At 32.4% G+C, this 20,251-nt stretch overlaps 1 protein-coding gene across 1 annotated transcript in view; it reads right to left on the bottom strand.

Annotated features, from left to right (window-relative positions):
- The window catches only part of LOC129226285 (nuclear protein AMMECR1-like), a 39,460-nt gene that overhangs the window by 16,890 nt on the left and 2,319 nt on the right, over positions 1–20,251 (bottom strand). Inside the window, exons 2-3 of the mRNA XM_054860886.1 lie at positions 15,155–15,265; positions 4,419–4,533 (exon numbers count right to left, since the gene is read on the bottom strand). Of these exons, the coding sequence (XP_054716861.1) occupies positions 4,419–4,533; positions 15,155–15,265 (226 nt within the window). The remainder of the gene's footprint in view (positions 1–4,418; positions 4,534–15,154; positions 15,266–20,251) is intronic.

Below are 20,251 nucleotides of genomic sequence, written 5' to 3'. Positions count from 1 at the left end.
GAAGATAATCTATTAATTATCGAGGAATTAAAAGTCACCAAAGAAATTGTTTGAAGAATATAGAAAAGAGAAAAAAGCAAAAAATGACGTCAACCTTCAAAGAAAGACGATAAAAAAAAATACCAAAAAAAAAAAAACGAGTGCTAATTGGTACTGTCACGCTTGTGAGGGAGGATAAAAATGATCGACATGAGGCCCTGTTCAAAATGCAACAGGTGGTATCATGAACAATGCGTCGGTTTGACAGCCGATGACGAAGATATTTTTGAGTGCCCTGACGGCTGTTATTTTTTATTGAGGCAATCACGATTGCTTATTGCTTTCATTTGACTGTCTTTGGCGTTGTGGTTCCTTTTTTCAGCTTGGACCAGGGCTGCAGCACCACCGTCCACCGGCGGCGGCGCGGCTGGTCCTGAGCACTGTCCCCCGAAATCCACCTTTGCTGGGCGGGTGGCGTCCATGTCCCACACACACGAACGCCTACACACACACACACGAACGCCTACACACACACACGAACGCCCTACACACACACACGAACGCTCTACACACACACACACACGAACTCCTACACGCACACGCACGTACACAACACTCACTCACACACATGCATACATACACTTACGCACCCACACACATGCGCCTACACAAACACACACGCTCGTGATTGCGAAAAGCATAATTTGAATTCAAGATGCCAAAAATTTAAATTAATTTTTTCAATTTTTTTTTTTTTTTTTTTTTTTTTTTTTTTTTGTTATTTTGAAGATTTTCAGCATGAGTAATGCTTAAGGATATTACAAATGATTTCAATTACCAATGTTAATAGCTTATTTTGATTATTTACGAGTGTTTAAAATATTAGGCCTTATTACCCTACCGTAGTATAATAAGGCCTAATTGCAAGGTTTTTTTAAAATAATTAATTTTATGCTTGGTTTTCGGCAAGAAAGGCCGTTTTTTGTTATTTTCGTGTAGTAATTGAATGGTACTTTAATTAAATTTGCAATTTGCTGATTCGGATCCTTTTCTTCCCATTTTATTCCAAATCTCCCTTAGGTAGGCCTTATTACCCGCACCTACCTTACTTGATTTAAATCTGATTTAAAGAGACTAAAATTATTGGCAATTTAGCTCCTTATATCAATAAAATATCACCTTTACATCAATAAAATCAATATCTTAACATAATTTTAAAAACATTGTTTTATAAAACTTTCACAGAAATTATGTGCAGTCAGGGTGCATATTAGAAAACATATGCTAAAATGCTCTCTTAATGCTTGTTCATTTTATACAAGTCATGATTTTTCAGTCTTTCATGTCTACAAAAGTGTGGCTTCGAAAACATAGTTTCTAAGGTACATATGATTTAAGAGTGCCAATATTTGAAGTAGCAGATTTGGCAAATATTGGCGCTGATTTCCGTGGTCAATTATTTAATAACTTAAATAAAAATTTCAAAAAATAAGCATTAAAAATGATAAATAAAATAAACAGATTTGAAGTGGCACATGTTAAACTAGCTTCCAAATTTTCAAAATAATTTAAAATTGGACAAGATGCAAAAGGATTGAAATCTCAAACATTGCATGCAATTTTTGAATTTTCGGACAAAGCACGAGCTCTATGCTAGAAAGTTGCTAAAAACAATGTTTTTATTAAAAGAGTTACATCAAATGTGAAAATTCAGTGAAATGGAAGACTTAAATAAGTCTAAGTGTGATGCCGGTTTTTCAAAAAAGAAAGTTTCTCGCAACAATCAGATTTTGGGGGGGGGGGATTAGGTTTTGGGGAGTACATAAAAAAAAATCTGAGAAATTCCGTGGAAAATGATGGCAAAAAATAAATAAATATCTTGAGTTGTTCAAATGTATCTTTATTAAAAATAACTCCCAAAATACAAGGACTTAAAGATAAAAAAAAAGTACGAACTTGCAGTGTACTTTTTAAAAGTGTACAAACTATGCATAAAGAGAGACAAGGTTCTGTAGGTTTTAAAAAGATGAGGAAAATAAGGAAGAATACAGAACAAATGAAACCAAGATGAATTAAGATATTCTAATCTTATCAGTTGGCGAAATATAAAATACCAATAACAATTTGAAATAGATTTAAATTTAACCAACCAGATGAATGTGAGACCAGTGGTTAAACGTAAAATAGCAATAAAAATTTCAAACATATTCAAATTGAATCAACCAAATGAAAGCACATTGCCATTTAAACTGCTTGAAATATATATATATACATATATATATATATGTTTTTTGTAAACTTTCATGGAAATTTAGCTACCTAATGCAACACAGAATGCTTAGTTGTTGCTTAGTTGTGTTATGTTCTGAAAGCAAAGTTACAACAAAATGATAACTACTAAGTGCCAAAATAAACAAAGGAAGAGGCGGGTAAACTAGTTAATCCTATCTGAAGATATTTTAATCCAAATGAAAATGCAAATGGCAAGTTAATTCGAAATCATGCAATCAAGAAGTTGATGCTAAAGCCGACAGAATAAGCAAACATGTCTAAACAAAAACTTGTCTAAAAATATTTTTTTTAAAAGCGAAATTATCATACATATGATTGCTAAAAAAAAAAAAAAAAAAAAAAGATTTTTGCGGAATTCCGCCAATTTAAAAATTGAAAATCAGGGAAATCTACAAATTTTTTCTTGAAAATGCTTTTATTTTATTTATTTTTAAACTCTAACAAAACAAAGATATTTTAAAAGAATATCAACTTTTCATCATTAGATTACTAATAAGGAATTGCTTCCTCTCGGTTTAATTTTATTACAGGTTGTATAAATGATTCATTAGATTTTTATGGTTTATTGAGATCATGTATATTTTCTCAGTGAAGAAACTTATAAAACAGTTCAAATGAAATTTTTTAATTCTTGTGTAGGATGCAGAAGAAAGATTATGTACTAAAAAGTTAACTGTGTTTTTCTGCTTGCACATGGAAATGTAAGCTTACATTACATTACAACATTTCTGAGACTGAGCAGCAATATCCAAACAGCAGCTCTATTGATTTTCTATATTACTTACTACCTCCTCAACAATAGACAATTTAAAGAATGCTGAGCAAAAAATACAAAGTTGTTTTTAACAAACATGGGTCTTTCTTTAAAAATATTATATTTTTCTTCCTAAAACTCAGGGGGAAAAAAATGAATAATCATTAAAAGGGGAACTCCATGAATAATAATAAGGTTGAAATTTAAAGAATTCCATCGATTAGCAAAAAAATTAAATGTGTGATTATTTGTAATAGAGCTAGCACTGATGTTTAACCATGCACCAGCTTAATTTTAAAAGCAAAAAGTATTGATGATAATCTAGATCTTGTAGCCTAAAATTTCTAAAAGGTCCGTAGCAGCAAAAAGTAACATATGAGTGAAAACCATTGTTAATAAACCGTTAGTGATTATTTTTGAAGAGGCTAAATCAACTTTTAAAAAGAAAGAATGTGATTTAGAAGTTTCTCCTTTCTTGTATACTACCATTTGTAACCGCTTAGGGTAAATATTTCATAGATATGATTAATGCAGAGAGATGGGTATAAATCACCGTGAGAAAAAAATTTGGCAGAAGATCATCTATACTAAGTAATAACAGAGCTTCAGGAAGCTACCAAAAGAAATATCCCTAGAATAAAATGTTACTCTCTTGCAATATGGATGGAATAATGCATGCAACCAGTGTCATAAATAAGCATTTTAATTCAAGCGGTCATGACACCTAGGATAAGTTTCTAGGCAACAAACGAACAATCTAAGTGCAGAAATGAAGTTTAAAAGTTGCACTACGTTTTCTATGCTAGGAAACTATTTGATTTATAAATGAAGAATTCTACATCACGGAAATTCATTTACTGTGGTCATGTCTGGAATGGATAAACCAAGATAAAGAAGGATTAACTGACTTTTCGATTGTTCGACGCTGGTAAATAAATATAAAACATAAGCATGTCACTTATATTTTTGTTCATGTCTGCTTTTCCTTTTTCTCATAAAAATATATAAAAAATCAATGCAAAAAGGGCTGCTTGTTCGTTTTTTGAGGCAAAACAATGTTTTAATTTCAAGGGAGGTTTTTTTGCATCAACTTACTTCACTTCCTCCAACGCATCTCTCAATCCATCTCCAACAGTAACAGTCAACGAGTATTTCATGCCTCTTGGCTAGTGTTATTGACATAAATATTTCAATACATTTTTATTACCTTATTGTATGTTATTCGAAAAGTTCTACATAGAAAAATATTTCAATTTTCAGATTAAAACATTTTTAGTCTATAGAAAGCATACCTTAAAAATTTCAACAAAGCAACTCAAAATACGCAGAACCTTGGACTTTTGAGACTCTACTGTAATATGAATTACAAGTTTAAACAAAGAAAAATTCACACCTGCCAATCAAGATAATCCTGTCCATCTTCAAAATGGCGAAGAATTGAAACTGAAACATGGAGCTTTGGAAATTCTTCCCTCGTTATGGGACTGAAGCGGCTATCACGGAAAGCACTGAAGAAAAAATTTTAAAAATAAAAATCAAGAACATGTACGTTAAATTCTCTTGAATTAATATTTGTGAGTAAGTTATTTTTATTACTTTTTTCTTCAATTATTAACAGCATTTCATCAGAATGTTTTCATTAAGATTTTCATAACATTAAAAGCATACATATTTCAACTGTTGCACAGTAAGTGTTTCAATGTTTGTTTCAATTCCTTATTTAAAATATTGAACTTGTCCTCAACCTTCTTCCTTATAAAGTTAAATAAATACCTTTGTGTTTGAAAAAGTAAAATACGAAATAACAAATGATAGCATAATTCATAATGAATGATATCAACCTTCTTTCTTATAAAGTTAAATAAATACCTTTGTGTTTGAAAAAGTAAAATACAAAATAACAAATGATAGCATAAATTCCAGATTACTGCAGATACATGTGATGTCTTTTCATTTATAAGCTCACATATTTTGCATTGAAAAAGGTGTGCCTTGGAACATCGAAACATGTGTCTATAAAAATCTGCAATTTGTGCTATTATTATGTTGTTATTTCTCATTTTACTTCTTCTTATTGTCATTTTGAACCCTTTTTCTTACTACTCTCTTGAATGAAATATGAAAAAATGTAAAATTTAGTTGACAACAATATGCAGCCAAGTTTAGAGATAGGAATGGTTAGAAAAAGTAACTAAAATGGGGAGGAGGAGAATTTTTCTAAAGAGATTTATTTCTACTCAGGAAAAGTTGAACATTTCTGATACAAAATAATGTACCAGAAATAATACAAAAAATTACAATACTTACTTCCCAATGCTTTTTTAGTTTAAAATTTTTTAATGTTCAGTATCCTACATTAAAACACTAACTTTGATAATGCAAACTGTAAGATAATTTAATTTCCCAGAGTACCAAGTGTTATTTGCTGTTTTTCTCACTTAAACTGTTATGCATGCACAGGACCAAATTAGTCAATCAATATTATTATTGAGTGGAAGTGTTCAATTTAATGGGTGTGGATATTAGGGTGGTTCGAAATAATCGATTTCTTTATCTCAGAATTGCGTTACCTCTCAAAAGTTGTAGTCTGGCACCTCAATGGGGGGAAAATAATAAAAAAATTCTAAGTTGTTATCTTCAATTTGCAAATAAGGCTAAAAGTTAAAAAAAATGTTAAAAATTGAAATTTTCAGATAATAATAAAATTAGTTTTTGTATTTTTTCATAATGCAACAGTCATAAATTGTCAATATATAGCATAGTTTGAACCTAAAAAACATTTTATAGCTTTTATATAAGATCTTTAGTTTGTACTTACGCCTTATATTGGACAGAAGATTTTACCCCAATTTAAGGCGTATGCACAAACGAAAGATCTTATGTTAGATCTTTAAAATGTTTTTTAGGTTCAAACTACGCTATATACTGACAATTTATGGCTGTTGCATTACAAAAATATTTTTTTAAAAAACTTATTTTATTATTTTTTTTAAAAATCAATTTTTAGCATATTTTTTTCAAATTTTCAGCTTCCTGCATGAACTGAAGATGTCAACTTAGAATTATTATTTTTACCTAATTGAGGATACCAAACTGCAACTTTTGAGAGGTAACACAATTCCGAAATCAAGAAATCTATTTTTTCGAAACACCCTAGTGTATATATAATTGCCTCAGAGCAATAGTAAGATAAATTAGTGTTATTTCTGGGATTAGATGTCTTACTGTTGCTCTGAGCCGAGATATGTGCACGACACAAAAAAATATATGTAACTTGAAATTTTTTTAAAAAACAACAACTTTTTGTTTAAAATCTCAATTTACAAACAAAGAAAAAAAAAGGCAATTTGTGCAAAAGAACATTTATTGAACAACAAACAAAAATTACATCTTAATCAAAACTAACATTTGAATTATGATTTTAAAATTTTCAATATTTTTTTATGTTTTGAACAAAAGGTTACTGACAAATTTTTTAAATATGTTTTAAACTTTGGTGCATATTTCTGTTAAAAAGAAAAAATAATATCAATTGCATATATATTTTCAAACATTTAACATTTTTTATGTTTTCAAAGAAAGCACAACTAGTAAACTACATATTAATACGTAAAAAAATCATTTTTTCCATTTTGTTTTTTAAATTTTCTAGGAAAAAAAAACGATTTGTTTCCACTACCTCAAAATTTTTGGAAATTTTGCATCTCCTGTCATGAGAAATAAAGCTGGTAATACAACTTATTTTATTACATTCTTCCCGGAACAAATCTGATATACCCCCCTCTTGTCGACTTTTTCCTGTTGGCGCCAAAAAAGCGTCGCCAAGAAAACTATGTATGACGTCATATGTCATACATCGTTCTTAGCGATGCTTTTTTAGCGCCAACAGGAAAAATTCAAATTATGTCATTAATTATTTAATGAAATTAATGCATTATTTTTTTTCCGTTGTTTCTCCGGGATACGAGCCCGAGGTCTCATAGTACTTTCGTAATGAGACCTCGGCTCGCCGGCCCTGCCTCGGTCTCATTACGAAAGTACTATGAGACCTCGGGCTCGCCAGGACCTCGCTGCCGCTCGGTCCGTTATCCCTCCGACTTTTAATATACATCACAGTCGGATATAAGTCACAGATCTCCTCCGTTCAGTATACAATAAAGTCACAGATTTTATGTGAAATTAACACCATTTTTGTGCTACAAAAATGCCAACCAGACCAAAATACAAACTACCAGAAACACACTAAAAACACAATAATTCAAAATATGTTCACTTACCTTTTTTACTTTTCTTTTACTTCCTCACGTGAGGCAGTGCACATATGTTCCGCTCTTAGGAATATTTGTTCGGATTTTAATTCAATGTAATTTAATATTTCTTCATTAATATAATTTCGCCAATCGGCTAAAGTTTGTGATGAAAAAAAATATTGACTTTCAATATCAGCAGTTTTGGTCCCAATTAAAATCTCATATGTTATCAAAAAAATCTCCTCTATTTTCAACTTGCTAGAACTAAACCATGACCCACTCCTGATCGTTGCTTCTTTTCCACAAACAACACCCCCAATAACCTTTCTACAAAAAAAAATTAACCCATCTGAACATTTTTTAGTTTTTTTAATTTTTATAACAGAATTACATCTAGAACATAACATTTCATTCTTAAGTAAACCAATTTCCCTTAAAAATTCTAAAAAAACCTCTTTATTTTCAATTAGTTTAAATATAAAAAATCTATTTAGGACTCCGGTACGTCCAAACGTTGGACGACCTGACGAAAAAGAAAAAGAAGATTCATTCAAAAATTTCAATTGATACATTTGGACAACATCACAAACCGAACTCATAATTAAAATAGAAAATTCAACTAAATTAACATTAAAAAACAACAAGAAAAAGAATACTGTAAAATAAAGTTTGAATTGAAACTTTATTTTAGAGTATTCAACTTAAAATCTCCCTAAGAGCGAAACATATGAGCACCTACGTCCTACCACACATACACGTGCAAAAAGACAAACTTCGAGAAACTACTTTCCAGCGTTCAAGTTGCAAAACCAGGGTTGCCAAGTTATCGCCTTATTGGCGATTTTCGTATCGAGCGAAAAATTAAAATCTCGCCAAGAGGGGGGGCATATCAGAGGAGAGCCACTTCTAGAAGAAAAAAGGCTTTTTTTTATTTAAAAAAAAAATGGTCAAAATAATTTTCTCATACTAGATCATCCTCACCACAATTCATAGAGCTTAAAATACCCTATTTCTGGAAACTTTTCATCACCAATTATCTGGAGATCTAATTCCATATGGCAGTAAGCAGGGGCGTGCACAGAATTTTTGGGGCAAATCACACTTTTATGGGCCCCCCTCGTTATTGTTTACCCCCATGTTTCACCTCTCATTTAAAAAATATTAGGCTCCCTTCAGGCTCTGGCTTGGGCCAACCGGTGTCTCTTCTCCCCCCCCCCCCTTGTGCACCCTCTTGGCAGTAAGAGACCTAAACATTGAAAAAGAACTAAGAAAAAAACAACACCGTTGCCAGTGCGTAGCAGTAAGAATAATAGTATTCCAGAATTATGCTAAACCCTTGATTAAACAAACATTCAATTTCAGGAAAATTGTTTTTCAGAAAAAAATTCATGGTTGTTGCTGTTTTGTGCCTTCAAAAGAAATCATAATTTGTGATGCATTTGAATGGTCTTGGCAATCTCTATGGCAAGAATCAGAGTATGAATCTTCCTTCATTGGGTAGTCCAGGAGGTGAAGGCCTTGAAGACATGGAGCAGTGTGAGTACTGTGTTGGGACTGTTACCACAATTTTAATATTTCCTAGTCCCATCTGCAGAAATTTTCATAGTTTTGCGACGCTTTGTTTGAAATCTAATCAGAGTGGTGGCTGTTTTTCTGTTTATGTTAAGATGGTGTAGTTGATATTTAGCTTTAATTCCTGAGGGGAAAATTAGTTTTGATTTAGAAAAATCATTTGCATCTGAAAGTGAAGCAAGAAATGTCCACTGATTAAAAGATGACAGAATTTCTAATCTATAAGCCAATCTATATTTTCAAAATGTCTAATCTTTATTTTGAATAATGTACTTTTAAAACAAAATCTCTTAGACATAAAAATATTAGATGTTATTTCTAATTTGATGATTTAATACATTTTGGACAAATATTCTAATTTGCAACATTACACAAATCATTAAAATGTAATGAATGTCTGATTTCCTCTACATATGAATATATATGTTTCATTAAAGGTTCAATACATAAGTTAATATTTCAAGCATAAAAAAAATTGTTTCTTGTCTTTCTAATCTCATAAACTTTTATTGCTATATATATATATATATATATATATATATATATATATATATATATATATATATATATATACATGCATCAATAATTGTTTAAAATCACAACTATATCTTTTTAGTTTGGTAATATTAAAAAAGAGTTTAACTTTTCAGTATTATTTACATACATAAAAAAAATGAAATTTGAATGAAAATTATAAAAAGTGCCCTTGGAAATGATTTTTTCAGCTTTTGATTGCTAAAACTTCAATATCTGTAAAGGATGCAAAGAGATTGCCCTTACAATAATACACACATGTTCTAAAAGAAATAGAAGTGGAAAAAACCTTTTACTATGCTAATACAGTGGTGGTAAAAAAAATTGCATCGCCCGCGCCACAAAGGAGAAGAAAATCATCCGATTGTATTCAACACAGTCAAGCATCCCCTATCTCAGATGATTTGGGGATGTATTTCTGATCAAGGAGTTGGTGGGCTTGACTTTGTGCAAGGAACAGTAAACACTCGGGTGTATATTGGCATTTTGGAGGAGAAATTGTTTCCTACTATCCGGGATCACTTTACTTCAGTTCCAAACGTTATTTTCCAGGATGATTCTGCTCCGTGCCATAGGGCAAAACTGGTAAGTAACAATTTTAAAACTTTTATCCTGCCATTAAACTTAAATTGACTTGGGGTTAAGTAATTTTTTTTTTCCTTAAACTCACATGCAGGTTCAGAAATGGAAAAATGAGCATGCCTTGGCCCAGAGACAGCCCCAATCTACGTAAACAATTATCGGATTCCTGCTGTTAAATGTTTATTTCATAAGTTTTGCAGAATTTCACGTATATTCATCGTTAATCGGTCGACTAAACTTCTCACATAATCCCATTGTTGTGAAAATCCGAGGGTGATGCATTTTTTTTTTTCCAAGCACTGTATATTTTTATAATATATATATGTACCCAATCCATAATATCTCTTTTAATATAAAGTTAAACTACATCCTAAAAATCTTTGTAGATGGTTGAAAAATCAGCAAGCATTGACCAAACAAACATAGATATGGGCATTTCTGGGGAACTATTTTGTGCTTTCTATCTTATTTAGTGGTAATAACTTTTTGTTTGAGCCATTATTACCATTAAAAGAAGTTAAATTCTTTGTAGAATAGAATAAAACTCATATGAAAAAAGAATTAGCTGGAAAATGAGAATCGAATTCTATCAGCCAGTAGCATAGCGAAACTTTTCCTTCTGGGTGGGGAAAAAGAAATTCCGTGCTGTGTGATTGGTAGATACAGTTGGTCGTATTCCATTTGATTAAACTTCGTTAGAGTTCAATGAGCCCCCACATTACGCCTGTTAAACATTCGATGTCTTTATAATAACTCAAGAACAGTTGTTTGTACTCATGTATTTGCATTCAAATACATGCTCCTCTTAAATTAATATTTCTTAACACCCTTAAAATATGTTAAATAAGAGTTTGGTGCTTTCAAATTCAATACGTTTGTTAGGGTCAGGCATTCAAAATCTAAAGGAAAATGTTGCACTGTTTTCTAAAAAATGATGTTTACTATAGTTACAATAAAAATAAATACTGCAAATAAAATAGAGGTAGTAGAATTTTTTAATAATAATTTCATTTTTTAAATGAACTTAGGGAAAAATAAAAAATAAGAACAAGTAATAATAATTTTTTAGCATAGAAAGTATAATGAAAAGCATTCATTTGGAATAGCAATGAAACATTTTGGAGGAAGTTTGAACCCTAAAAACCCATTCTTTACATACGGCGCAGAAAGAGAGTAATTTTGCATATTTAAAGAGAAGTGGAAATGTCTGTAAGGTGAAAGAACCCCACTAAGGAAGTTAGTTAGGATCATATTGTTTTAAACATAGGTTTTGAGGCCTCAGCTTGTTCTACTCATTATATCTCCTACATAGTCACAGGGTTAATCAAAAATATCTTAACATTGATTTTTTTAATTGTAGAGAAAAAAAGATAGAAAATAGTATAGTATTACAGAGGCAAACAAAAAAAAAAACATTTTAAAAACAAATATCACTCAAAAGTTAATACACATGAAAGAGAAATAACCAGGAGAAAAATATATAGAAATACAGTAAAGTGTAGCACAAACAAGTGAATAGAAAAAAACATATGTATTCAATCCCAAAATAAGACAATCAGATTTTATTTTTTTATCAGATTCAGATTATAATTATATAAAATCTAAAGTTCATTAAACAATAAAAAAAATATTTTTTATAATAAAGCACTACATTAAAGATAAAGATTTAAAGGATAAAAAAAATAATCACTGAATTATTCAGAAAAGTAATCTTCAAACAAGAGTTAACACCACCAGAGCTGTTGTTTGATCAAAAAATTTCCCCCATCTGAGTTCCACATAGAAAATATGCAATATACCTTTGACAGTACACCACGAAAAATTTATGCACGAATTTTAAAACCACATTTTGATATTAATACCTCACAGCAAAGATTTTTAAAAATAAAATTTAATCGAAAAGTTACAATCAAAAAGTTAAAGGGACAAAAACATTAAGTACATGAATGATTTTTTTTTATTTACTTGTATTTAACTCCTTTGATTTTAACCCACCCAAGATCCAAAACAAAACAAATTTCGTAACTTTGGGAGGGCTGGAGTCAAAAGAGCTAAAGAACCTTACCAATAGTAAAATATTATAAATACTTACAAGAACATAACAAAAAGAATCTCGTTAGAAAACGTTTTTTGGCCCCAAAGATTGCAAAGGTGCCTTTGTTGATCAGTGAAACCAACAAACACAAGACAGCATTATTCAGTTTCCAACGTCTTACAAGCTACTAATGGTCTGTAATAAAATCCTTGGCCTCAGCCACTTTCACCCTGTAACACTACAATGATAAACAAATATGTTCAACGAATGCTCATAATCCTAACACAAAAAGCCTAGTATAAAAATATCAATGAATCCTACAGTTTCAATGAACTATACAGTTAAAGTTTAAAGGAGAAGGGGGGTTTTTCGGAGGGTCAATCTAACAGCCATCTTCCAGCTAGATCTCAAAATTGACAAATCTTAGTACAAACCAAAATTAATTTTTGAAATTTTTTTAAAATATTTATTACTGAAGATATATTTCAACATAACTGAAATTTTTCGTTCCGTTTCTACTTAAATTTGAGTTCTATCAAAACCCCCTACAAAACAAATTTAATTAGATGACAAGATAAAGACAATTTTTAGTAACCGTATTCAGCAGGACAAAATTTTAAACACTATATCCACTATGAAATAAGGGTTGTCCAACATCCTTAACGCAATGTGTGTGTGTGTGTGTGTGTGTGGTGCACCACCTCTCCCCATAATTCCACAAAGACCCCTGTCCCATTTTGAAGAATAAGAGCCTCCGAAAAAGAAAAACACCGAAAAAACTTTCAATGATGCAGCTGCACCATAAGCACCCCTGAAAAAATGTAAGCAGCTCTGCTTACATTGCTGGTTTTCCACATGATTACCAAAGGCCCATCACTTGAGTTGCAAGGTGGGGAGGGATAGGCTATTAACCTATCCCCTTTGGATTTTAGAAACATAATGTTATATACAGTAGGCGCCGCTTAATGTGATCACTTCCACTTCGGGACAAATATAATTTGATAACAATAACAGATTGATAACAATAACCGAAAAGAATCCAGGAGACACAAAATAATGATTTTTTCCAACTAAGGTGCATTTATTTTGGAGACCTCAAATTAAACTCACAATGACTCAACTGAACGCAGTTTTAAATTATAAATTATTGAATTAACAGAGTGGAAATATCTGAATTATAAAAAGTTAAAGCTAAATTATGCAACTTTTAATCACATAGTAATAGGTGAAGTAAAATATGACTGTTTTCCCTGACATTCGTAAACCAAAGCACATTCAGTGTTTCTATCTTTCCCAGCATGGTTTTGCTTGTTGTTTAAATTTTAACTTAACCTCGCTTTGTTTTCAATCTCAACACATTTTTTTAATAGTTTACAAAGTAATGGCAACAATGGAGGTCCTACATCAATGCTTGCAACATGTCCAGCGACTGAATTTTTTTAGGTGCAAAAGAAAGTTTTCTTAGGGGGAGTCTGTGGTCACTGGGGGCAAAATTTCTGTAGCTTCATTCCTAGAAAAATTTTGAACTGCTATTGAAAACCACAAAATGCTACACAGAAAGTTAGTCTCTTCAGGGTTTGCCTATGTATTTTTGTTAATTGAGGAACAAAAACAGGGAAAAAATTGAAAGTTTATGAAAAAGTGAAGACGCTGATTACAATATCCGACTTTTTTAACGTGTGTTAACATACAAGTGCTCCGGGACTTCGTGATTCTGATAACATTAAGCGAATGATAACATTAACCGTGATCACATTAAGCGGTGCCTACTGTAAATCCTTTTGTTGTTTTTCCCAATGTGATGAATATGTACTGTTTGCTCCCCCCCCCAGAAAGCTTGGAAACAAGGTGGCTGTAGATACTGTTGCAGACATTGACATAAACACGATTAAGAGGAATTTCAGCATTATATTTTGGAGGCCCATAAAGTATTGCTGAACTATAGTCATTGAAAACATAGTATTGGAAATTAAAACATACAGTTAAATATTCCCTACTGTGGCACACATACAAATCTATCATTCACCAAAAATAAAGAAAAAAACTACACATACACTCAAGATGTTATATGGAAATACATCACGTCACTTTGTGGGAACAGCTTAACATAATTTGCAACAATGCAAATTTTAGTTGTAATTTAATACTACATTATTAAATTCAAATTTTATCCTAAATTGTAAAGTAAAGATACCAAAAAGCATGGGTGCTCATATGCAAAATTTTAAGGGGAGAGGGACTCAGATAATTTCTCCATGGTATAGATATATTACCCGTGGAAACAGATTTCAATTAGCAGTTTCCTCCAATTCTGCAGCAGATGCAAGAAAGCACAAAAATATTTTGAACACACACACAATCTGCAGGGTATAAAAACCTCTTTTTAAGTTCATCTTGAAAAAAGGGCAGTTTTTTGCATTAACTGTTTCTATGTTGCCTTCTTTTTTCTTTGAGGCTATGAGACATATGTGTTGCTAATAATGCAGTAAAATAGAAAAAAGTGTTTTAGAATGAGGATTGCTAAATAAATATTAATTAGTTTTCATTTCATTTGATTTACTTGAATGATTTTCTTTGGTATTTTGATACTTAAAGAAAACATATAATGCTTGGATGCTTGGTGTTACAGTTCTTTTTAAAGATTGGATGAAATGTTGTAATTTTTTTTTTTCCATTTCACATAAAGATTGCCTACTATTTGATTGTATTTTGGTTTTTGAGTTTCAGCCTCAATACTCTTGAACTGCTTTGATAGATTTTGTACACTTAATATTTTGTCTTTTTGCAGCAATAAGATTTGTCTGAAGAATATTTTAATTGAAGAATGCAACAAACAACATAGAGCATATATTAACACCAACTAACATTTTAAGGCTTTTTCATAAAAACTAAGTTCCAAAACATAAAGGAAACAAACTGACAACTGCTTGAAAATTATATTTTATTTTAAGATTTAACCGAAACAAATATTTCTGATCTGTTCTTACATAATTTATTAACTTATGTAGAGTTATTGTTACATATATTATACTGCTTGTTATAAGTACTAAATTAGGCAGTTTTGACTGTAAAAAACAAGAACTTCAACTTAAAACTATTACTGATTATATGTATAAAATATCAACACAACTCAGTAAAAATCACGGAACACCATACCTAGTGACAGCATATTCTCTCAATCCAGCAGCAAGATTCATTGAATTAAAGGTTCCAATACAGCCTCTCAGCTTACGGTCTTTTCCAATCTTCCATGTCACAAATAATGGACTGAAAGTTTGTTTGAAAAAATACTTTTAACACAGTATGAAATTGTGCTCTAATATTACAGTTGAAACACTTGACAGTTACTTAAAGAAGATAATATAGTCCATAATATCATATAAACACAATGCAAAGGTATGGTTCAAAGAAAATAAAGTTTAAAGTAAAAACAAAACATAGCAGCAGGTATTTGAAATTTCTCCAAAATTGCTTGAAAACATATTGTTTGGTTGCCACATTTCATAATTTTGTACAAAAATTGTGTTACTATGAAAACGTATTGTGAATAAATATAAAATGAAGGAACAAATATCATAATAAAAGAACTGATGTGTGCATCACATGACTTCCTTTTACTCCAGTTTAATGTCATTTCCCCATTAGTGATGATTCAATAGTTTACTCGCTAAATATCACCAACAGTGGGCAAATTGAAACAGATTTTAAAAAAAAAATTACCAAATTTGTTGCCAAGTTGGCGATATATCGCCAAGTGTCTGCCAAATTATAACACCACTTGAGTTTACAACGAAACTGACAATGATTCCCCCCCCCCCAAAAAAAGGAGCAAAAAACCGCTTTAGAAACACAAAGGGGAGGTGCACAACTAGACCACGCTATGAGTCTATGTACCAAATTTTAACTTTTTAGGACTTACCCTTCTTGAGTTATGCGACATACATACGCACATACATACATAAGTACATACAGACGACACAAGAAAATTTGTTGTAATTAACTCAGGAATTGTCATTACGGACATTTCGTGTGTCTATATTAGTACAGTAAAAATAGGGGTCGGACCCAAATATCCAAAAAAAAAAAGCTAAACCTGGTGCAAATTGTTTATTACCTTCATAATAAGAACAGGTAAAAAGTTCCACCCCATTGTGCGTCGGGTTTTGGAATGGGGGGCATCTAAAAATTGCTGTTTTGGGTATTTTTTCAGAATTTTTAGAGTAAATTTAAAGTGAGAATATTATGTTATACTAAATTTAAAAGCATGAAATTAAAGGTGTTCGATCCCCAAGAGGGATGACATAACCCACCAATGCTACAGAGCCCCCCTATCCCCGTAAAACGAAGCAGTACCCCGAACCCCCCTCCATACATTTCATATGGAAACATTATTTTATGCTAAGAAAATTGTTAGAAATCAAGTGTGTTCATCCTCCAAGAGCGATGCCGCACCTCCTCTCAAAGCTACAGCACCCCCCCCCCTCTGCCAAATAAAATAAATCCTCACCCCCCCCCCCCACCTTTTATTTCAAGTAGAAGTATTATTTCATGCAAATCTAAAATGCATTAAATCAGGACTGTCCACCCCATAAGTACAGTAGCTCACGTCCCAAAACGAAATTATATACTAAAATATTATCCTTCCTCCCACCCCCTCTGATGGTACACATTTGATTAAATGGCCAGAAAAATAACGCTGATTTGTTTTTTGCTTTGAAATGATTTCTCCTAAGCTTGTAACAAAAAGTCTTCGTTATCAAGATGTTTTTTGGAATCTAGATCCTCAGTAAAATCGTTATTGTTGCAGCTATGTCTAACACAGTTGGTGCATATAATTGAGCACTTCAGTCCACTTTCAGACTTTTCAAACATTCACTATATCCAATGAACTCCTCAGAGCAAGCACAAGATTTGAGACGCAGAAAGTCTTCTAGAGCAGAAGGCTTGGCTGTTGTAACAGGATGCAGATTATATTTCTGTGGCGCTTTCTTTGCACCCATCAAAAATGACACTAGCTTTCCCATACTTACAAGTTACCTATACACTGCATTGCTGGAATATTTCCTTGAAGCTTACAGATCATTACCAAAAATATGATCAAGCAGGTATCTTCCATCTATTACAAATGAGGCAGTGAGAAGCAAAGGGATGTAAGTGGCAAAATTAAAAATTTGGAGATAACCAGTACAAATGGTTGGTGAACCTCTCCTCTATCTTGGGGCAAGAAATGGTAAGTAGACCTGGTAGTTGCTTCTATACAGCATGATTTAGAAAAGAAAATTAATGAAAGTCTACCTAGGATCTTCTCTTTAAACGCGTTTTATTCAAAACTTGAAAATGTCCAATTACATCCCTTTGCTTCTCACTGCCTCATATATGACACCAGCTGTTCGTTCTGTGGTTTTATGATGTTGGATGAACCTTTTGCTTCAGATAATAGTACTTTAACGGTACAGGATTTCTTTCCTTCTGAAACCAGATTCATCGAATACTGGTGGAGGATTAGCGCGTAACTCGTACCAGAAGTTTTTAGCAATTTGTTATTCCATCTTTACTGTTCATACCATTCAGTGTAAAAGATGGTTTGGGCTTACACATCTTTACAGATAGTAATTTCTCTCGTAACAGAAGCTAAAGACATAACTGCTTACCTTCTTTACAAAGAAATGCCACAAGTTTGTTTGCCTTCAATATCCTTAGATGTTACTACCCGAACGTTAAAGATCTCATTCGCAACTCACCTTATCATCAGCGAGCAATACCATTACCAACTTGAGAGGGAATAATCTTCTGGGGGCTTTAGAAACGGATTGTGATTTCCAAACTGGGAGACAAAAAGGTGTAAATATTTAGCATTCTATTCTTGTATTGCTCTCATCAAGACTTGTTCTATCGTTGAATCACTACAGGTTCTAGACCACCTGAATTTGTCACTGCGTTAGATCGTTGGATAGCTGATGTTTGATGTGATCAATTTTTTTTATCGCATAATATACTCAAAAGTTTCAGGTAGTGTTGCAAGTTTATGTCCGCATATTTAGCATAATTCACACAACCAGCTGCATAAAAGAGAGGTAGCTTGGTGTTTGCAAATGAGAACCCCCACCGACTTAGAGGGTGCAGAATTGCCCGTCTCACTATTGGCAATTCCAGTTTGTCCCACCCTTACAGTGATGGGAAAAGATGTGAAAAGTTTTTTGAGTGAAAAGTTCAAGTAAGTTAATCAAGAAGAAGTAGGGAAACTTTGATCAATTTGGACTTTTTTTTATGCTGCACAGGAATTTTGTTTTCCAGCGCTCTAAACAGTTTAATAACTTCAGTCGCAAATAATTTGGTTACTGAGCTTTCTTAGATCTTTTAGAATTATCATTCTGACATTACCATATCATTGTGAGGCATTTTGTACTTCGGAAAAGTTTAAGTCAGGGAATTTTTTTCGTGAACTTCACTGCAATAGTTGATTTTAGAATGTAAATTCAGGGTCCCCCCCCTCAAAGCGCACCCCTGAAGTGTGACGGAATACCCATCCAGAATAAAAGTCCTCAAAAAAGAAAGAAATACCCCTTGAAAAAACTGCCTGAAAAATTCCAATGATGCAAAGCTGCTCCATGGACCCCCGCCCCCCATTCCCCCCCCCCCCCGCCTATGCACTCCTGTTAATTAGAATTTTTTTCTGTGAGAGTTTATTGTTTTACTATTATAGAGTGGTTTCTGCGAGGTTTGAGAATTTTTTTTAAGTAATAGAAATTATTTTTATTTAAATAGAGGATTATTTCGGTCCCCCTCCCCTTCCCCCCAAAACCCGACGCGCAAAGTGCTGAGACTTTTTACCCCTTCTTGCTGGAAGGGTAAGCAGTAATTTGCAACAGGTCTCACCTTTTTTTTTTTTTTTTTGGATGTTTGGGTTTCGCCATTTTTTGGCCTAATTTTACTGTACTATATGTTCTTAGGCACTTATCCACATCTGGTCGAGTCGAAAAAAAACTCAATATTTATTTGGGGGTGAGTAAAATGGAAATTAAGGTCGATTTTTGAGTGAAAATTTTTTCGTGAATACAATACTTCCTTTTTTGTAAAAGGAAGTAAAAATCAATATTCATAAAAAAACATAATGCATCTATTGAATTGTGTCTAAGCCTGGAACTCATTTCAGTGCTCAACTTTCCTACAGTTGAAACTACTCTTTCTGTATTCACCCAGGTCGTTTGTACTGTTAACAATGCGTGATATGCCTCGACTAATTTAATTGCCCAAAAGTATTTTATCTTCAAAAAAATACGGTCTGTTGCATGTCATTTTTGGACGAACTCTTGTGTGTGTGTTTCCTTCGTATTGTGTGTATTTCTATTATTTTTTTAATTGAAAGCTAGTTGAAATTTCTTTTCTGGGAGATGGTACTTTTCCAGTATCGACATCATTTTCTCTTGAACAGGAAGGGTTTGTGTTTACTTTTTATTAGCCCTTTGGTTTAAAATTTGACAAGACTTGACAAGAGCGCCCATACGCAAAATTGTAAGGGGGGGTCAGATATTTTCCCCATGGGATAGGAGGGTATTTTCTCCATGGAAACAGATTTCAGGACTAATTAGAGTCATTAAAATATTTTATTTTTAATAACTTATTCATTAATGGCTGGAGAATAAATACTTTTACATTTTTTGCAAAGAAAAAGGTACTAAAAGCAAAAAAGTTCTAATTTCAGGGGGGGGGCTCAAGCTCCCCCTTACCCCCCTATATGGACACCCTTGAAACTTGACTAAATTTCATCTTGTTGGTTTCTCTTTTATTCGTTCGTCTCTTTCTTTTCAAAATTCTTCGCAATTATAATTGTGTAAATATCTGAAAATATCTTTGAATTCATGGAACATATACTTTTCCTCTATGCAAATTTTCAAGGCAATATATAATTTCTAAATATTATCTTGCCAAGTATGAAGCCAAACAGCGAGACGGCAAACAAACCAATACTGGTGCCAACAAATAGCCATTTGTAATGCTAACAAGCAGGGCCGGATTTAAGGAAGGGTAGGCGGGGCTACTGCCCCGGGGCCTCCACAATAAAATTTTTACAAAATATCCTAACTTCCAAGGGTCAAAAATATTGGATATATACATATATATCAAAATATTTGGATATATATCAAAGTATCGGATATTTTCGAAAATATGATGATCTTTTCGAACTCTGATTAGGGGCCTCCACTCCTTTGTTGTCATGGGGCCTCCACACTTCCAAATCCGGCCCTGCTAACA

Source organism: Uloborus diversus, chromosome 7 (genome assembly GCF_026930045.1).
Source record: "Uloborus diversus isolate 005 chromosome 7, Udiv.v.3.1, whole genome shotgun sequence".
Classification (NCBI taxonomy): domain Eukaryota; kingdom Metazoa; phylum Arthropoda; class Arachnida; order Araneae; family Uloboridae; genus Uloborus; species Uloborus diversus.
This window is presented reverse-complemented; position numbering and strand designations above follow the sequence as displayed.